We start from the raw sequence: 17,115 nt of genomic DNA, 5'->3' as shown, positions 1-17,115 counted from the left end.
ATTAGGCATCCTGTGGTTCCAGCTCAAAACACTCTTGCGAATAAAATTGATAAGATTATAAACTATAGTATACGCCAAAATCCGTTCCAACATCTTGGTTGACGAAAGTGTGTGGGACATTCTTCGTCATATTTTTCTCATCAAATCTGATCATTTCCACCTTTGTTAGGAGCACTTACGTATCAGTTCATCGATTTTGAAAAATACTCATATATTGTGATACCTTTTTGACACTTTGACCAGTTCTTATTCATACTCATTGAACTCCAATGCAATTGTAAAAAAATCAACTGTCATAGAAATGTTTAAAAATGGAAGTGGAACATAATTAAAACTTTTTTTAATTGTAGGTAATTTGTATTTTAATTTATTTTCATTTCCAGTTGTATAATTTGAATCTTAATTCATTCTAATATCATCCGTATTATAAGGACTCCGTAATACATAAAACTACATGAAAATCTTTTTAATATCATCCGACGATTGGTGTAGATTAAATTCATTCGGTTTATGATATGCGATTATATGTACGAACATCATACGCACTATAAAATGAATAGTATTTCCTATATGGCTGCTTTGATGATTAACTTTGAAACGAAAATCATCTACATTCTGGATTCATTCAATTATAGGTGTATGTGCTTCAAACAAACTTTCAATGATATTCATACAAATCAATTTGTTTTTGACAGAAAGGAAATTGAATGGCCGACTTATTGAAACCATCTGAAAATCATTATGGGGATCAGATGAAGCAAAAACCATTCAACTTGTGGCCGGTAAATTCTTTCAGTGGCAGCTGGCAGCGTTTACACGCTTAAAAATAGGTACTCAAAAATGAGTAAGATCTCACTCATCTACAGAAAAAGTGGAACGACTCTAATTTAGAGTAAGTCCAAAGTTACTCAAATTTGAGTTCTTCCACTGGAAACGATATTTGGGTAAAATCTACTCATTTACTGAGTAATACTTTATTTGTACATGTACCAAAAATAGAGTAACTATCACTCAAATTTTGAGTGAAATTTTATTTCACATATACCAAATTTGCAAAAAAAAATCTCCTTTTCTGAGTGTATTGTATTAAAATATTAAGTAATTGAACTCAAACTATATCAAGTGGTGGTTGCTTGAAGTAGTGTGTTAATCGCAAATTAACATACATGTCAGTTATGCTCAGGCACCAATCATACACTTATTCCTCATAAATGACATTTGAGCATATTCGGTTCCATTCTAAAGCACAACACGGAGTTTATCATTCCGGTTTTTGCAGACACAACACCGTTTGTGTTGAGCGACTCACCCTTGAAATACGCGATCTCATTAACAAAATATACAACCTGTTGTTACAAATGGTTATTACAACCTTTAGACTGATCTTGCGAATAGTAACAAAAAACGAGCTATTGCGTTAAACTCAAATTTAGAGTAGGAGTTACTCAATATCATTGATGATAACTACTCAATTTTTGACGTTTCCATGTATCATTTGAAAATGAGTAACTAGTACTCAAACTTTGAGTAACTTTTTCTAAGCGTGTATGCCATCTGGCAGCCATGCGTATGCGGGTACACTGAAAATAATTTGCACGCTAGCATCATGTGCAAAGCATTCGATCTATCACTGCTTGTAGAACACATGAAATACATGAAAATAAACACTTAACTCATAAAATGAGTGTAAAAACTGTTGATATTTAGTGGAAATCATGTTACGTTTGTATGAAATGCACTTAAAAACGATCAGATATATCGTTACTTTTAGATTCTATATGCATTTCATGTGAATGTCACATAGTTTTCCACATAGATTTCAATTGAAACAGAGTTGACCGGTTCAAGTGTTTTGCACATACATTTGTGCTGTACTCATTTGCACTAGAAAATGAAGTGTTTAATATCATGTTCACATTAGCGCTCATATTACTTGATATACAGAGATGATATGCATATCACGTCGAAGTCTTCACATATGAACTAGATGATATCGTTTGACAATCAAGTTGTCATCTTGAAAGCACTCATTAGACAAAAGGTCAATAATATTACCTTTCGCTATTAAAATTAAATCAATAATTGAAGTCTTGCATTTAATGGTCTCCGAAAGCAAGTATTTGTTGAAAAATTCGAAATTAAAATGAGTGTTTATTGTCACTCTGAAGGTGACGTTTATAAATGAGTGCGTTCAATGCCATTATCCGTGTTGCTAGTGGCGGATTTTGACAACTCGACATGATATCCCGGATATCATGCCAAAATGATGATACACATTGACATCAAATTGTATGCGATTTCAAATGATATCGCACATGATATCATCGGATATCAAGTATATCGGTATATCACTTGATATCAGCGCTAATGTGAACATACTATAACACATATAGTTCGATTCAATAGCAAAAAACATCACATCCAAAGGAAAAACACATCAAAGCTAACTGAAAAAAAAATCTAATCTCGCATCATAGTGAATTTGCACATGAAATCTTGAAGCAAATCGCTTTGGTTATGTATTATATGAAAAAGCATATTAAATGGAAGTGGTGTTTACATATGAATCGATCGTGCAAATTTTTATCAGTGTAGTCGATAGAGAAAGTAAACAAAGAGAATCTGTCAATTGTTTTTATGTCCTTTTAAAATCTTGACGTCGAATTTTGTTTTTTAACTGTAATCATAAATACCTAAGCCATATATACTAATAAATGATAATGAATCATCAAAGATACTATAATAACAAATATCGTCACGGTAATACAAAATATCAAAATGAAATGTCACAAAATGGCTTTCAAAAACGCTACAATAAACCGAATCACGTAGGAAACTCTTTGAAACGTGCTGAGTTCAAAGGTTCTAGCAGAAATAACTCAACAGTACAAAATGCAGGCAAACCCTTTTTTAATAATCAGAATATTCGAGAAAAAAATAACAAATCGACAGGACACCTTAATAAAGAACAAAGTTATGCTGCAAAGAAGGTTAACCGGCTTGAAAAAAATAATGGTCGTGGATTTAGCGGAAAAAATATGTTAAACGGAAAACAAAATAATAGAAAAAACATCGATTGGAGTCAAAATAAGAGTAAAGTAAACGGAGCAGTTGCAAGTAATCAGCAAGAACAAAAGACACCAAATTTGGACGTTCTATTCACTACAAAACCAATCAAACTGAATTATTGTCTGGCTCCGGAACGATTGGAAGTGCAAGCTCGAGCATTGGAGATATTTGAAAAAAAAGAACGAGAAGCTAAACAACTGCAGCGTCGTAGCCAGAAAGATCGACGGCACAAACTGATGACGGCCAAAACAAGAAAAGGTCAGCCGGTTATGCAAGGACGTATGGAACTGCTCTACGAGAAGGTTAAAAATATCGTTAGTCAGGGTTAGTTTTTCAAATTGTTTAGAAAAAAGACGAAAGTGCTGTAGTTTATCTAATAATACTTTATTACTTTATACATAGCAGTTGCAGGCTGCCTCTTCGCATATTGAAATGTTGAAAATACAATAGAGATAAAATGAATTTTTATGCGCACTTTGTTTTGAATGAGTTATAATTGATATATCACTGAGTAATGTTGGTTTTCAGGCACATGCTATATCTTCGTAGTTCATTGTAATTTCGTTTCCAACCGGGAAACAAAAACTGCTTTCATTAACTGGACACAGATCGTTGAGCATCTCCCTAACAAGTACATACAAAGTTATTAGATCACCCTATCCCTGAAATGGTAATGAATAGCATCTTACCATGTGTCCTTGCTTATGTAGCAGTATACCTTCGGTAGTGGAAATCCATTGAATGGACTCGCGACCGGAATCGTATATGCTCCCATATTCTCGAACATAACCCAATCATCGATGTGAAGCTCTGGTAGTTGAATGTTTTCGACTAATTGGTCCAACGCATCACATGTAGGTCCCCATATAGTGCTGTTATATTTCTTTCCATCATGTTGTCTGAGTAGTACTGGTTTTGGCATTTGGTGATCGTATAAAATACAATTGAATGAAGCATATACCCCATCGTTCAAATAGTACATCATGCGATCGATTGCTCTTGTTTTAGGGTCCAAACATACACGCTTTGATTGCACAGCAGTTATCAAGGTAAAAGCCGCAGAAACGTAATAGCGGCCTGGTTCCGAAATTATGCGAATCGATTTATCCGGGAAGAATTTGTCCAAAGCGCTATTGACGATCATCGCGACTTCATCTATAATCGTTCCTTTCTCCCCTGGGAAACCACCTCCTATATCCAGCAAATTCATCTCATATCCGAATGTTTTGGCGTAATCAAACAGGTCGCGAGCATAAGAAATTGCTTTGAAATAGATCGGGAAGTCAGCACAGCCCGATCCAACGTGAAAGCTAATACCAACTATTTCTAAATTGAGACTTCGAGCGATCTTGATCAGGCGAGGAGCTTCCTCCTCCGGATCACAGCCAAATTTCTTACCCAGTGGACAAAGTGCCTTTTCCGCTTCACAGCGGATACGCAGCACTAATTTCGCATCTGGACTAATCGTTTTGATTTTGTGCAGTTCGACATCGCTATCGAATGTCATAGTTTTAACGTTGTTGGCATCGGCATAACGCAGATGCGAGCTCGGTTTCATTGGATTGGCAAAAATAATACGATCCGGACTGACACCGAACCCGAGAATCTTGGAGATTTCCCCTTTAGAGGCGCAATCGAAACTAGCCCCGAGGGCGGCCAACGTTGCGCAAACCACGTCGTTGTCGTTGCATTTAACGGCATAGTGCGGTACAACGCGGGGCATCTTCTCGATCCAGTTTTGATGCTTACGGACAATCTCATCTATATCCATCACGTAGAAAGGTTCCTCGGTGGACAGCTGGTTGGTTAACTTGTTGGTTAAAGCCGGCACATTGACCAGTCCGTCCACAATTTGGATTAATTCGTTGTCACGTTCGAAGAATTTCATCTTTTTTTTTGTAAATACGGAATGTGCGTTCAAGTACTTTCAAAGGGATTCAAAAATCGTAAGCCAAAGGGATGTGCAGTTCAGTTTATTGTAGTTTATCGAATATTTCAATATGAGCGAACTGTGGGAAAATAGTGAAAAATCCATTTATGTTTTAATTTGTGTATGGTTTTGCTAAGTACATCTCTGTTACTTACGAGGCAGCCTGAGGTGTTTAGCCTATTGAATCTCGTGTCACCAGGGTGGTTCGCCGTGGCAGTTGATTAGAACGATATCAAGCTTGGAGCTATGGTCAGAGCCCGAAAGGAGGGCTAACTGACCTTTGATTATGTCCTGTGAAGAAGAAAAATTGACGGTTTACTAGCAATGTTGTTACTAATAGACTTTATACTTTAAAGTCCTATTATACAGGAACAATCATCATAATGATTGGCTTATGTTTACACAATTTGAAATGTTTTTTTTTTCATACAGAACAAGGTCCGGCCTTGCAATATTCGCTGATTCGTCAACAACCTTCTTTAATACATCCTCAATAGTTCAATCACCCTAATTGCTGTTAGCTTTGAACTTTTACACATTATTTGTCTTTGGTAAATTTTGATGGTTTGATGAGTAAACGAAGAGATTTTTTGTATCATTACAAGTTCGTTCGCATACATACAATCAAACGAATTGAAATAAACAACGGTTTATTTAATTTTCATGAAAACAAACCACGTCATATTCTGCTCAATTGATGTTGATAACGTTTGAATACAAGTAGTTCAACAAACGAGTCATGGTGTTTGTGTTGTACTGAGATACATTTTTTGTGTGTGTCTGACTACAACCCGAAGGTCAAACTGTGGTCTGAACATATGCGCTATAGACTGATCCTGTTAAGTTAGCACGTGGAGTATATCCAATTATCTACTATGTGAGCATTCCATAGTATAAGCATATAATGGAATATTTCTCATTTTGCCAAGCAATGCTGTCTCGAAATTTCAACACAAAATAAATAGCACTGTTTGTTACCAAGGCATGAATCGAAAAGTTGATGTGAATTTCATAATATAATTGTTAAAAAAAGTCATTTGAGCTACCGATCCCCGTTCTAGTTTAGCAAATAGTGAATCGTCGTTTTTGGGTTGTTTTGATTTCAATGAGGTTACTATCCTGCTACCTTAGTGTCTCGAATTGGATAATTAGTTGAAATTTTACTATGAAATATTGCAGTGGTTAAGTCCCTTTACACCTTGAATTACTTCGGTCAACTCATCTTCTGTATGGCCTAACTGGCATCCGTTCTAGGCTATCAAGTATGCAAATATATATTTCGGCTAGGTAGACACGCCGATAATAGGAAACTTATTAGCAATGGCGATAACATAGTGACTCATGTATATTCTGAATCTATAGTCTTTCTGAGTTGTGTTCTCACAAGTTCAAGCTAATTTGTTCTGCTTTATTGGCAGAATTTAAATAATTATTTGTAGTTATTTTAAAGCTTCGGTAAGAAGACTGTGTAGCCATTTTCAGTATGAAACATTCCTACTTATTCTCTTCAAACCGGTTTAACAATTCTTACCTGTAGTGAAATTCTCGAAACTTTGTGTCAATAAGGAATAATAATTATGCTTTGAGGGAAATAACTAAATTCATTTATATAACACCATACAATGAGTATATTTTGAAAAACAGTTTTACGCAAAAGTTTAGTTTTATAAAATGGTTGTTTTCACTTAGCTGTTCTGATTTTTTTAATTGTTGAACAATTTGAGAAAACTACTTTGATTAACACCCCGATACACAAGAACCCACCGTATGGAACTGATCGAATCTTGCCGGAGCAGATGTTTTTATATGCGAACAAGCCGGAGCTGGAAAATTGAATGTGATTTGAAAGCATGTCATTTTTCTCTGTATCTTTTTAGTCTCTCACAAATACTAATCACTCTCAGGGATTAAACAGCATTGGTAATGAAAATTATAAAAAAGGTATGCCAGAAATCCTTATTTTGATATTGTTCGCTGTGGAACTGAGGAATGGGCGTTTGAAGTTTTCCAGCCAAATTAACAAAATTAATCGTTTAAAATACGAAATAATATGGTTGATGAATGTTGTTCTTTTTAACTTGAAAAATATTCGGAGATGCAAAGCCAATGAGGTGACATAGTCCGAGTCGTCCAATGACCAGTCGAAAGCGGTAGCTTTTTGCATACATATCTGTTATCGTCAGTGTTGGGAACATTATGATCAGAAAAAGTTCATTTCATTACTACTCGTGAAAAAAATCAGTTCATGAGATTTTCTAAAAAAAAACTCAGTGATTGAAAAAATCACTTCATCCACAAAACTCTGAGCCTCGAAATTCACAAGTGATTTTTTGTGTCAGCGAAACTTGATGACGAATTTTCACCTACTAAAATATCGCTGAAGAGAAAATCGAAAGGGAGAGGAGTCTCCGATGACATTTCGATGCAGAATTTCCTCTACACTCCAATTCGACACCGAAGTGATTCGTGCAAGATTTAATGATTGCGTAACTTCGGAAATCCGCTTAAAAAAACCGCGTAACTTCGGAAATCCGCGTAGCTTCGGAAATCCGCGTAAAAAGAAACCGTATTAAATAACCGCGTAAAAAGAGACCCCAGTATATTTATATCATATAAGTTCAGAAAAACTTTATTCATATTTCGTTTTCTTTGAAATTGGACTCCCCCCTCGAATGATTCGAATGGGATTTGTTTTATATGAGACTTGTTTTAGTTCGAAGCTAGGAAGATTTTTGAAGTTACATATTTGCGAGATATGACATTCTTATATTTTTGCGGATTTCTCAAGCTATAGAGATTTTTAAGTGGTTATATTTTACAAACAAAATTCAAAATGATATTTTGATAAGTGATTTTTCATGAACTTTTCATAACGGCCGGTAAGCCACTTGAAAATATTCACTTTGAAGAGAAATTGCAGGCGTAGCATTGCAAATAGAGCATAAATTTTCAATAACACTATACGAAAGAAAAACTTTTATTTCTTTTAGTGTTATGACTAATTTTCAGTGACTACCAAATTCTTCAGAAATCCTTTTCAAAGAGAATATTGACCGTTCTGAAAAACGCGACATTTGTCCGTGTTAGATAGAAAAATTGTAACAAGTATCTCAAACAAGGAAACATTGAATACCAAACTCTGGAATTGAACCTGCCAAATAAACATAATTGATTCCATATATTTTATTAAAATAAGGTATGATTTTTCATACAAAATCTGAATTGTTTCAAAATTTAATATTAGTTGTATTTATTACATTAAATCAAATACGTGTTGTTAGTGGTTTTAATTACAAGAATTGTTTGTCTATCATCCATTAAATTACATAAAACAGGAAGAAAATCAGACTCACACATACAACAGAGTTAGTGGGAATCTCCTCTCATCCGCTCTATTACGCGATTCTTCTCGTTCCCGCTCTCTCACTCTCTTTGAACAGTTTTTTTTTGGATTGGCTGGTTCGAAGTGGTTTTAATTTGTTTTTAAGAAACGGTTAGTCCTTCCAGCGGCAAGATGCCAGAATGAAAATGTTTGAATGCCTCGGCATAAGGTTTATGCTCAGGGTTACCTAATAGAAATATTTTTTTTCTATTCAAAATTTATCTCAACGATAACGATGTTCGAATGAAAACCAAATCTATGAATTACTTCGTAAACTAAAAAAATAGGAATTATCACCACACTGAATTTGTGGCACTGAGCCCACTCTGCCTTCGGCCTTAGTCTTTAAGTTAGAAATTGTAGCAACCCTGGTCATGTGTTACTAGTTTATGCTGGGTATTGGCAGCTCTGGTCATTAACTCTACCTACATTGGTCGATACTCTATGCTTCGCCGTATAATAATCAAAGATAAACTCAAGATGGAATACTCTATGATTTTTCATATACCATTCAAATAGGACCCCTCGATGAAATCAGTGCACCGTCAGTTTCAGTACAATTCTTATTTAAAACAAAACAACAAGCGTCGAATCGCTACATGCATCGTAACTATAACAATTTTTGTTTATGTAGAATTAATCTTAAATTGCAATATTATAGAAATCGTAGTATTTTGCTGCATATCGAGTGGATTTTGATACAGGAAAACAAAAATCAATTAGAATTATTGCTAAGAATCTGTTCAATTAGCAATATTCTTATCTTACGAAGCATTAAAGTGTTACAACATATTTTGTGCGGCATGTTTACAAATGTTTACTTTTTTACAAACTTGTATTGTTGCTATGGAATTTTACCGTCATTTTTTAATGTTAATCGACGCTTATCAACAAAATTACACTATTACAAAGTTCACTGGTTCACGATTACTGGTCCGATATTTTTCGATGGATCGTATAGGACATTGTAATCTTGAGTTTATCTTTGTAATAATGTCGCTTGCGCTTGACGCCAAACCTAATTTAGTTTCCACCATAACTGCTGTCAAATCGTTTGTTTGAAGCTAGTTTCGAACCTAGTTTCAACATTGTTGGACTGAACATCGAATCAGTTTCGAACCTGGTTTATATGTCAGGTTTGCCAAGATTCCCGTTGCTAATGTCGTTTTCGCTTTAGAAAACTGAAAATGACCCAGGGTAGTTTCATCTAACAAACACTTTTCATGAAACTGTGTTGATATCGCACTTAGCAACGGGGGTTTGAGCAAACCTGATATAAAAACCAGGTTCGAAACTGACTCGATTTTCAGTTCAACAACGTTGAAACTAGGTTCAAAACTGGCTTCAAACAAACGGTTTAAAGCAGTTAGAGTGAAAACTGGGTTAGTTTTGGCATCAAGCAAAAACGACATAAGTGCGAAACTAACACAGTTTCGTTAAAAGTGTTTGTTTGAAGAAACTACCCTGGGTCAGTTTCAGTTTTCTAAAGTGAAAATGATATAAATCTATTATTTTTATAATGGTAAGGCCTACTTCAAGCTAAATAAACATGATTTTTATCCTCATATTTTTGCGTAATTGTTCTTCATGGGAGATACTTTATTTAATTTTTCGTTCGGTGTAACATGGGATAAATTTTAATTGATATATCTCGGTTGATTTTTCATTAGGGCGTATAAGCAAGTGACAGTGTCTCTTTAATCACTCTCTCTTTCGATTATTGTGATGTATTTAAAAAGATTTTTCTTTTGATTTTACTACTCTGTTTGAAAGTCGAAAGTTTCGGGAATCATTTTATGCAAAGAGTTGAGTGATAGACGTGGAAACCGCTTGGCAATTTATAGAAGAAAAAGTAAACAAAAGTGAACAATGCTCTTTTGAGTTTTCTCTATAAAGGGTGGCGAGCTCGTTGGGTGTAATGAGTTCATAAATCTGACAGTCCGCATGTTGCTAACAAATTCATAACGTGCTACTCAAACCAGAAGATTGTAGCTGTATTTTCGATTTTTGAAATAGAATATTTTTCCAACTAGAGTTCGGCGAACAATTTCAGTACTTTTGAATCAACCACAGTGTAAACGAAGCGTTCACTGTTGAGGTCAACTGACCATTAAGAAAAAAGCAACGAACTAATGTCCATTGGTCCATATTGATATAGGAATCTTTCGCAATGAAAGGGATGCTGCAGAAGCAAAAAAAAAACTTTCTATATTCTTCATACGTGTATGTGAGAATGACGGAGTATGTTCAACTTGTTCATACACCAGTATCAGTATCATCACAGTGTATGGTACGCGTGTCGTGTTGCCGAGGACCACATGATACACTGCCAAATGCCTGTAAGCAGGTAACCGGAGTATTTATGCATAGCAATAAGCTATCACTGTGAGGACTGATAGCGTGGCGGTAAAGTCCCAATGTACTGTGATCAATCACAGCAGGGATAGTTTGAGAGCTTTGTTACGAACATGAAGCAAAGTTAATGACGTCATGTGAAATGTACAGTCTAGACAGAGCTCTGTAGACACAAGGTCTTGGGAAAACAAATTCGCAAGTCCTGGGTGCTGTTTGAACGACTATTCAACGATGAACTAGATCTCTCGTTGAGTTTGAGTAATAATTGTTAATTAAACGTTTTTTGAGGTTCATTTCCTATCTACATTCATAAAAATCGACACGTTGGACTAACGTGTTTCACACTTAAATTTGTCTCATTTGGTTTGACACTAAAATTGCAAGTGTAAATCACTTCAAATTCACGTGAAATCACATTGAAATCTATAAACAATACACTTTTATTCCATCTACCAAACAGTTGATTGATTATATAATACGGCGAAAAAAATGAGTCAAGAATAGATCCACTAGGTTCCTGCTTCCATGTCGTAAAAGGCGACAATTGCAGAGGTGTCTTTTTGGGTTCAGTTATCAGATTTTTTTCAACGTTTCACATCTGATTACTTTATTTTATTGAATTATCTCTTCATTAAACTAATCAATTTTCGGCTAACTTCTGAGAAAAGTTCTACTTTTAAATTGAATAATAAAAATCAACTATTGCGAAAATCCGGTAATATTACAATGTAAATAACAGGGATAACATAGACATGTTTGTTTGATAAATTAATAATTTTTCTTAGTAGCCGGCTGCCCAGACCAACCAATATAACCAATTAATCATTTTTCGCGGTAAATAATAAATCGGAAATGATAGACAATCAAGACGCTCGTGAAATCTGTTGACCTTTGTTTTGACTAAATGATTTGATATAATTTATCGAATGTGTCACTATAATGAATCAACTACTCTGTATAAGTCTTATTCACTCGTTAATGTTGTAGCAGGTAGTTCCAATAAGGAAAAATAGAGAAGTTTTTATTCGTTACGCGATAGTATTTCAAAATTTTCTTCGGCTTCTACAAATAAGAACTGTGAATCAAGACTTCCCGGGACTTCAATATCGGATATTGTTGAAACGTTCACTCGGGAAATCTGTGAGTTTAGTGGATGATTTGCCTGTCCCAGGTCGGATCATTTAGAAATTCCATGTACAATTTTAGCTAATCCCGATCAATAACGGTGTATTTGATTTGATATTAATTTATCAATTTCATAGCAGATATCATAAATAGATCTAACAGTGTATACATTTTAAATCAATAAGTGTTTACATATTACTCACGTTTAGTCTTTTTCTTTAATCAATTCGTTCATACTTACAATTCCGTACTACTGAGGGTTTTAGTGTACTGATCAGCAATCCGTACACTCAGACAAAATGATCTTAGAAAGTCATAAGAACGAATTATGACTTTCAGACATAAGGATTATAATTGTATTCCATGAGTTTGTCTTATGAGATAGAGGGGAAATTTTTCAAGATTTCAACATTAGATATTCATAAGATAGTCTTATGAAATTAATAAAAATGCTTTAATGGACTTCATTGACTTCGTCTTATAATGATCATAAGGTACTATCATGAGTTTTCATAAGGAACACATTTTGACATTTGATTTGATTGATTTCAACTGATTGTGGTTTTTGAATTTTTAAAAACATTCGTGGTTTGTATTATTTATTTGTGTAATAGTAACAATTATAATGTTATCATATTTACATTTGTCAATAAACTTAAATACTACATAGTCTAAAGTAATACATTCCTAAGATTTCGCGTGCTTAAATTGGGGATTCGTCTATTGAATTCATATCAATAATAATCATTGTCTTAGATCGCTCATTTATCTTAGTAGCTAAAAAATCTCTTCATACTCTCCTATTTCTCAATCTCTACCAACTGAATGGATTTTATCATTTTGTCTTATGAATTTTTTAATTTCAATAAACTCATAAATCGTATCTGACACTGTAACAAATTGAGCTGCTTTATAAATAGCACATCTGTATTGAATAGTACGAGCGAACGATGAATTATCTGCAAGTTTAATCGGACAGTTATGATCAATTTTAGAATAATAAGTTCAAATCGAGCCACTGAGCCAAGCTGAGTAATAAATTTTTGGATATCCCTGATATTTTGACGGGTAAAAGTGTTATGTTTATGCAAATAGAGCGTAAATTCTACGTATAGTGGCAACTAAAGTAATCACAAAGGATCGACATTTTTTCTTATTTTGGAGGTAATCTACCAACTTAACTTATTCACAGTCTTCCTCTAAAGGGTCCGTTCCGTAGACGAATTTCTATATAAATTTCCAGAATAATTTTGATCTGCAAGAAACAGGTAAACGCAGTATAAGTTGTAGCTTCAATATTATGTCGGTTCCTCGAGAGATTGTGAATAGCTGGTACTCAATGAATTTATATTCTACGTAGCATGTTTCGGGAGCATTCATACTATGTCTATGACTATCAGTTCGGGTGGTGTAGGTATTTTCTGTTTTTCGTAAGTGTCCAAAACTTTATTGAGTTCTGTGAAACCAGCCTATTTGTTTTCAGTTAGTATAACAGTATCTTCTCTTGAAAGCGGCACGATTGGTTTGAATCTTTTCGCAGCTTTGACAGGAAGTAGAACAATATTCAAAGCATGGAGCATATGAAGTAGTCGCACATCTGAAAACGAACGAAAATCGAAAATATAAAAACATTTAAATGTTCTATATTCGAAGTTTAAAGTTTAATATTTGTTTCTTTGCTTATTTTTTAAATAATAATAAATAAGTATTCAGGGTACAAGCAAACTAAAAATAACTTAAAAGACTTCCCAAAAAAAGTATGAGTTTTAGAAATGTTTACAGAAGACTCCCATGAAGGAAGATTGAAATTTGAGCATTTTTTTCCATCAATAAAACAGCAACGTAACATCATAAAGCTACTACTCACCATCAGGTTTGCGATGTAAGTTGCTAAAGGCTTAATTATTTGATTCTATTTATGGTACGGATCAGCAGGATTTCCAAGTTCAAGTTTGCGATAGTCGATGTCCAGCTAGAATAATAAAATGCCGATTCTTCTTCGGTAAGCAGTTTTGAGTGACTTCTTCGCGAATACTTGCATTCACAGAACCTCCAGCGGTGATTTGTTCTAGCTATTTATTGGCTCGTAAACGTTTGTGATCAACCGTATCCTTCGTTTTCGACTATTGAGGACTCAGGAGTATTCACAATAAACGGTTTTGCCTTTCTCATATAGAAAGGTTATGTAATTACTTGAAAAACCGACTGAGCTGAGCAATGTTTGTGTGTGTGTGCATGTGTGTGTAGTAAAGCTGTGAAAGCTCAGTAGTTGTCAAGCTACCGCTATTGTGAACCAGCGAGTAGGACTGGCTGAACCTTACCCACTAAAACACCTTGGACATCTTGCCTTGATCCCCCCGGAACTAAGCTAAGCTCAACACTTCGGGGGAGGCTGTGCTCATGCACTTCTTCGTTTGGGAGAAAATGAGCTCCTACTCTCTATATACATCTCGGCTGTGCTCATGCACTTCTTCGTTTGGGAGAAAATGAGCTCCTGAGTTTCTATCTTTATCCCTCTCGATCCACCTCTGGCGCCTCGACAACCCAATGCCGCTACGTCGCGCCGCACTACTCAACTGATCCCCGACGATGGATCTAGCCTACACCGACTGAGAGTTTCCCCTTTTACGCCACGCGGGACACCCGAAGGAGTGCCGAGGTCTGCTCTGCGATTCCGGTTGGAGCATGGCGTCCGGTTCGCTGATGCCCCGACGACTCGAATCGGTGTTGTGGCGTCTGCTCGACTAGTCCCCGATGATGGATCTAGCCTACACCGACAGAGAGTTCCCCGACGATGGAAGTTCTCCCGAAACCGACGTTTTCGATACCCGTCTACGGCCCGACCGTAAGGATGCCTGGGTCGATCCAATGATGCCGGTTGGAGGATGGCTTCCGGTTCACTGGTGCCCCGACTATCTTAACGGTGCTACGTCACGATCTACTCGTCTAATCCCCGATGAAAGATCTAGACTACACCGACGGAGAGTTCCCCGGCGAAAGAGGCTCTCCCGACACCGAGTCCCCTGTTGCACCACTCGGGAGAGAGTGCCGGGGTCGGTCCGGCGATTCCAGTTGGAGCATAGCTTCTGGTTGGCTGGCGCCCCGACGACACAAGTCGGTGTTGTGGTGGCTACTCGACTAGTCCCCGCCGAAGGATCTAGCCTACCGCGACAGAGAGTTCCCCGACGCTGGAAGTTCTCCCGAAACCGACGTTCCGAAACCGGTTTACGACGCGCCTACTCAACTAGCCCACGGTGGTGGGTCTAGCCTACCCGACGGAGAGTTTCCCGGCGAAGAAACCTGTCCCGAAAACCGAGCCACATTCCACACGCTTCGTGCGTCTTCTTAGGGTGCCGAAAACAGTTCGGCATTTTTCGTCTTTTCACCTAGGTCATTTGACGCTGCTCTTCTCGCCAACTCCTCTGCAGTGTGGACATAATCTGAACAACTGTCCGGTTCACCGCGTTCCATTTTCCTTCGTCACTGCACATCCTTTGAACGATGTTCTCCACGCTGACATCGGCGCCAACGATGGCAGTCATTTCGCTACGCGGTTGGATAAACCGTGGGCAGCTGAATATTACGTGCTCCGGCGTTCCTTCTGTTTCCTGGCACTCAACACACAACGGCGACCTTGCGTGGCCAAATCTGTGCAAATATTGCTTAAAACAGCCATGTCCAGACAGGAATTGCGTCAGTTGAAAGTTTACCTCGCCGTGCACTCGAGTTGTCCAAACCGACAGGTTAGGAATTAATCGATGCGTCCACCTTCCCTTCTCCGCGTTGTCCCACTGCTGTTGCCATTTTGTGAGCGTGTTGGCTCTCTCTCTGCTCCGGGCTCGTCCTGTGCCTCGATCCCTGTAGCATAGGCTATCCTCTTCCAGTAGCAGACAAATGGGGATCATTCCGGCTATCACGTGCACAGCGTCTGACGATATTGTTCGGTACGAACTTGTCACGCGCATTGCCATTAGTCTGAAAGTGCGGTTCAACTGGGCTCGGTTCCTTGCTGTTGTCAATGCCATCGACCACGCTGGAGCTGCGTATCGTACGATCGATGATGACACGCTCGCCAGTAACCTCCTCTTGCTACTGACAATCGCGGAATTATTGGGCATAATCCGAGATAACGCCAATATCACCTTCATTGCCTTCTTGCATATGTAGTCAACGTGACTATTAAAGTTCAGTCGATCGTCCAGTATAGCGCCCAGATGCTTGACCTCACGCTTCGAATTGATGATGCACTCACCGACCGAGATGCTCGCATGTTGCACCGCCTTTCGGTTGCTCATGATGACCATTTCAGTCTTTTCATGTGCCAGCACAAGCTTCTTTTCCCGCATCCAATTCTCAACGACGTCTACTGTCTCCATGGCGAGAACCTCCACCTCTTCTCGAGACTCGCCGATTACTAGGAGCGCCACATCATCCGCAAAGCCGACAATCCTAACTCCCCTGGGCAGATTTAGCTTCAGCACTTCATCGTACATAATGTTCCACAACGTGGGACCCAGGATGGATCCCTGTGGAACGCCAGCCGTGACAGACATATTTACGTATCCGGCGTCTGTCTCGTATATCAGCGTCCGGTTCTGAAAATAACTTTTCAGAATCTGACATAGGTACTCTGGTATCCTCAACCTGTGCAGAGAGTCGGCTATTTCTACCCAGCTGGCACTGTTGAAAGCGTTTTTCACGTCCAATGTGACCACGGCACAGTAGCGGTTTCCCCTTTTCTGCTGCTTCTGGGCCTTTTCCATGGCTTCCATGACCACTCGTATGGCTTCTACAGTGGACCTGCCTTTCCGGAATCCGAACTGCATGTTCGACAGACCGTTCTCGCTCTCAGTGTACTTCGTGAGCCTGTTAAGGATCACTCTTTTCATCAGTTTTCCGACTGTGTCCAACAAGCATATAGGCCTATATGCTGACGGATCGCCAGGTGGTTTGCCTGGCTTTGGTAGCAGCACCAGCTTCTGCCGCTTCCAGATGTCAGGGAAACTACCATCCTCCATGCATTTTTGGAATGTAGTCCTGAACATGTCTGGATTTTCCAGAATCGCAGCTTTAAGGGACATATTTGGAACCCCGTCCGGGCCTGGAGCCTTCTTCACCGGTAAGGCTTTCGCTACAGCAAGCAGCTCCTCGTTTGATACTCGGATTTCGTCGCCGCGGACATCCTGTACGTCGTACAGTACTGGCGGCCATATCGTAGGCTCATGCTTCGGGAACAGGGTCTCGATTATAGTTT

The 17,115-nt window shown here is 37.8% G+C and overlaps 2 protein-coding genes across 2 annotated transcripts; one reads left to right on the top strand and one right to left on the bottom strand.

Moving 5' to 3' along the window:
- Positions 1-2,637: 2,637 nt before the first annotated feature.
- Positions 2,638-3,531, top strand: LOC131435897 (GATA zinc finger domain-containing protein 24-like). The gene has a single exon (XM_058604165.1). The coding sequence runs from the start codon at positions 2,715-2,717 to the stop codon at positions 3,396-3,398; it is 684 nt and encodes a 227-aa protein (XP_058460148.1). The 5' UTR covers positions 2,638-2,714; the 3' UTR covers positions 3,399-3,531.
- On the bottom strand, positions 3,433-6,791 carry LOC131435896 (ornithine decarboxylase 1-like). The gene is made up of 4 exons (XM_058604164.1): positions 6,531-6,791; positions 5,155-5,290; positions 3,759-5,078; positions 3,433-3,693 (listed from the first exon to the last, which is right to left on the bottom strand). Exons 3-4 carry the CDS (start codon positions 4,955-4,957, stop codon positions 3,594-3,596), a joined length of 1,299 nt encoding a protein of 432 aa, XP_058460147.1. The 5' UTR covers positions 4,958-5,078; positions 5,155-5,290; positions 6,531-6,791; the 3' UTR covers positions 3,433-3,593.
- Positions 6,792-17,115: the final 10,324 nt, after the last annotated feature.

The sequence above is a fragment of the Malaya genurostris genome, chromosome 3 (genome assembly GCF_030247185.1).
Source record: "Malaya genurostris strain Urasoe2022 chromosome 3, Malgen_1.1, whole genome shotgun sequence".
Classification (NCBI taxonomy): Eukaryota; Metazoa; Arthropoda; class Insecta; order Diptera; family Culicidae; genus Malaya; species Malaya genurostris.
The sequence above is the reverse complement of the archived record's forward strand: the minus strand, read 5'-3'. Positions and strand labels throughout refer to the sequence as shown.

Coding starts and splice junctions, on each gene's coding strand:
- LOC131435896 (XM_058604164.1), bottom strand. CDS start 4,957: ATGAAATTCTTCGAACGTGACAACGAATTAATCCAAATTGTGGACGGA. Junction 3,694..3,758: donor TACATAAGCAAGGACACATG/GTAAGATGCTAT, acceptor TGTACTTGTTAG/GGAGATGCTCAACGATCTGT.
- LOC131435897 (XM_058604165.1), top strand. CDS start 2,715: ATGATAATGAATCATCAAAGATACTATAATAACAAATATCGTCACGGT.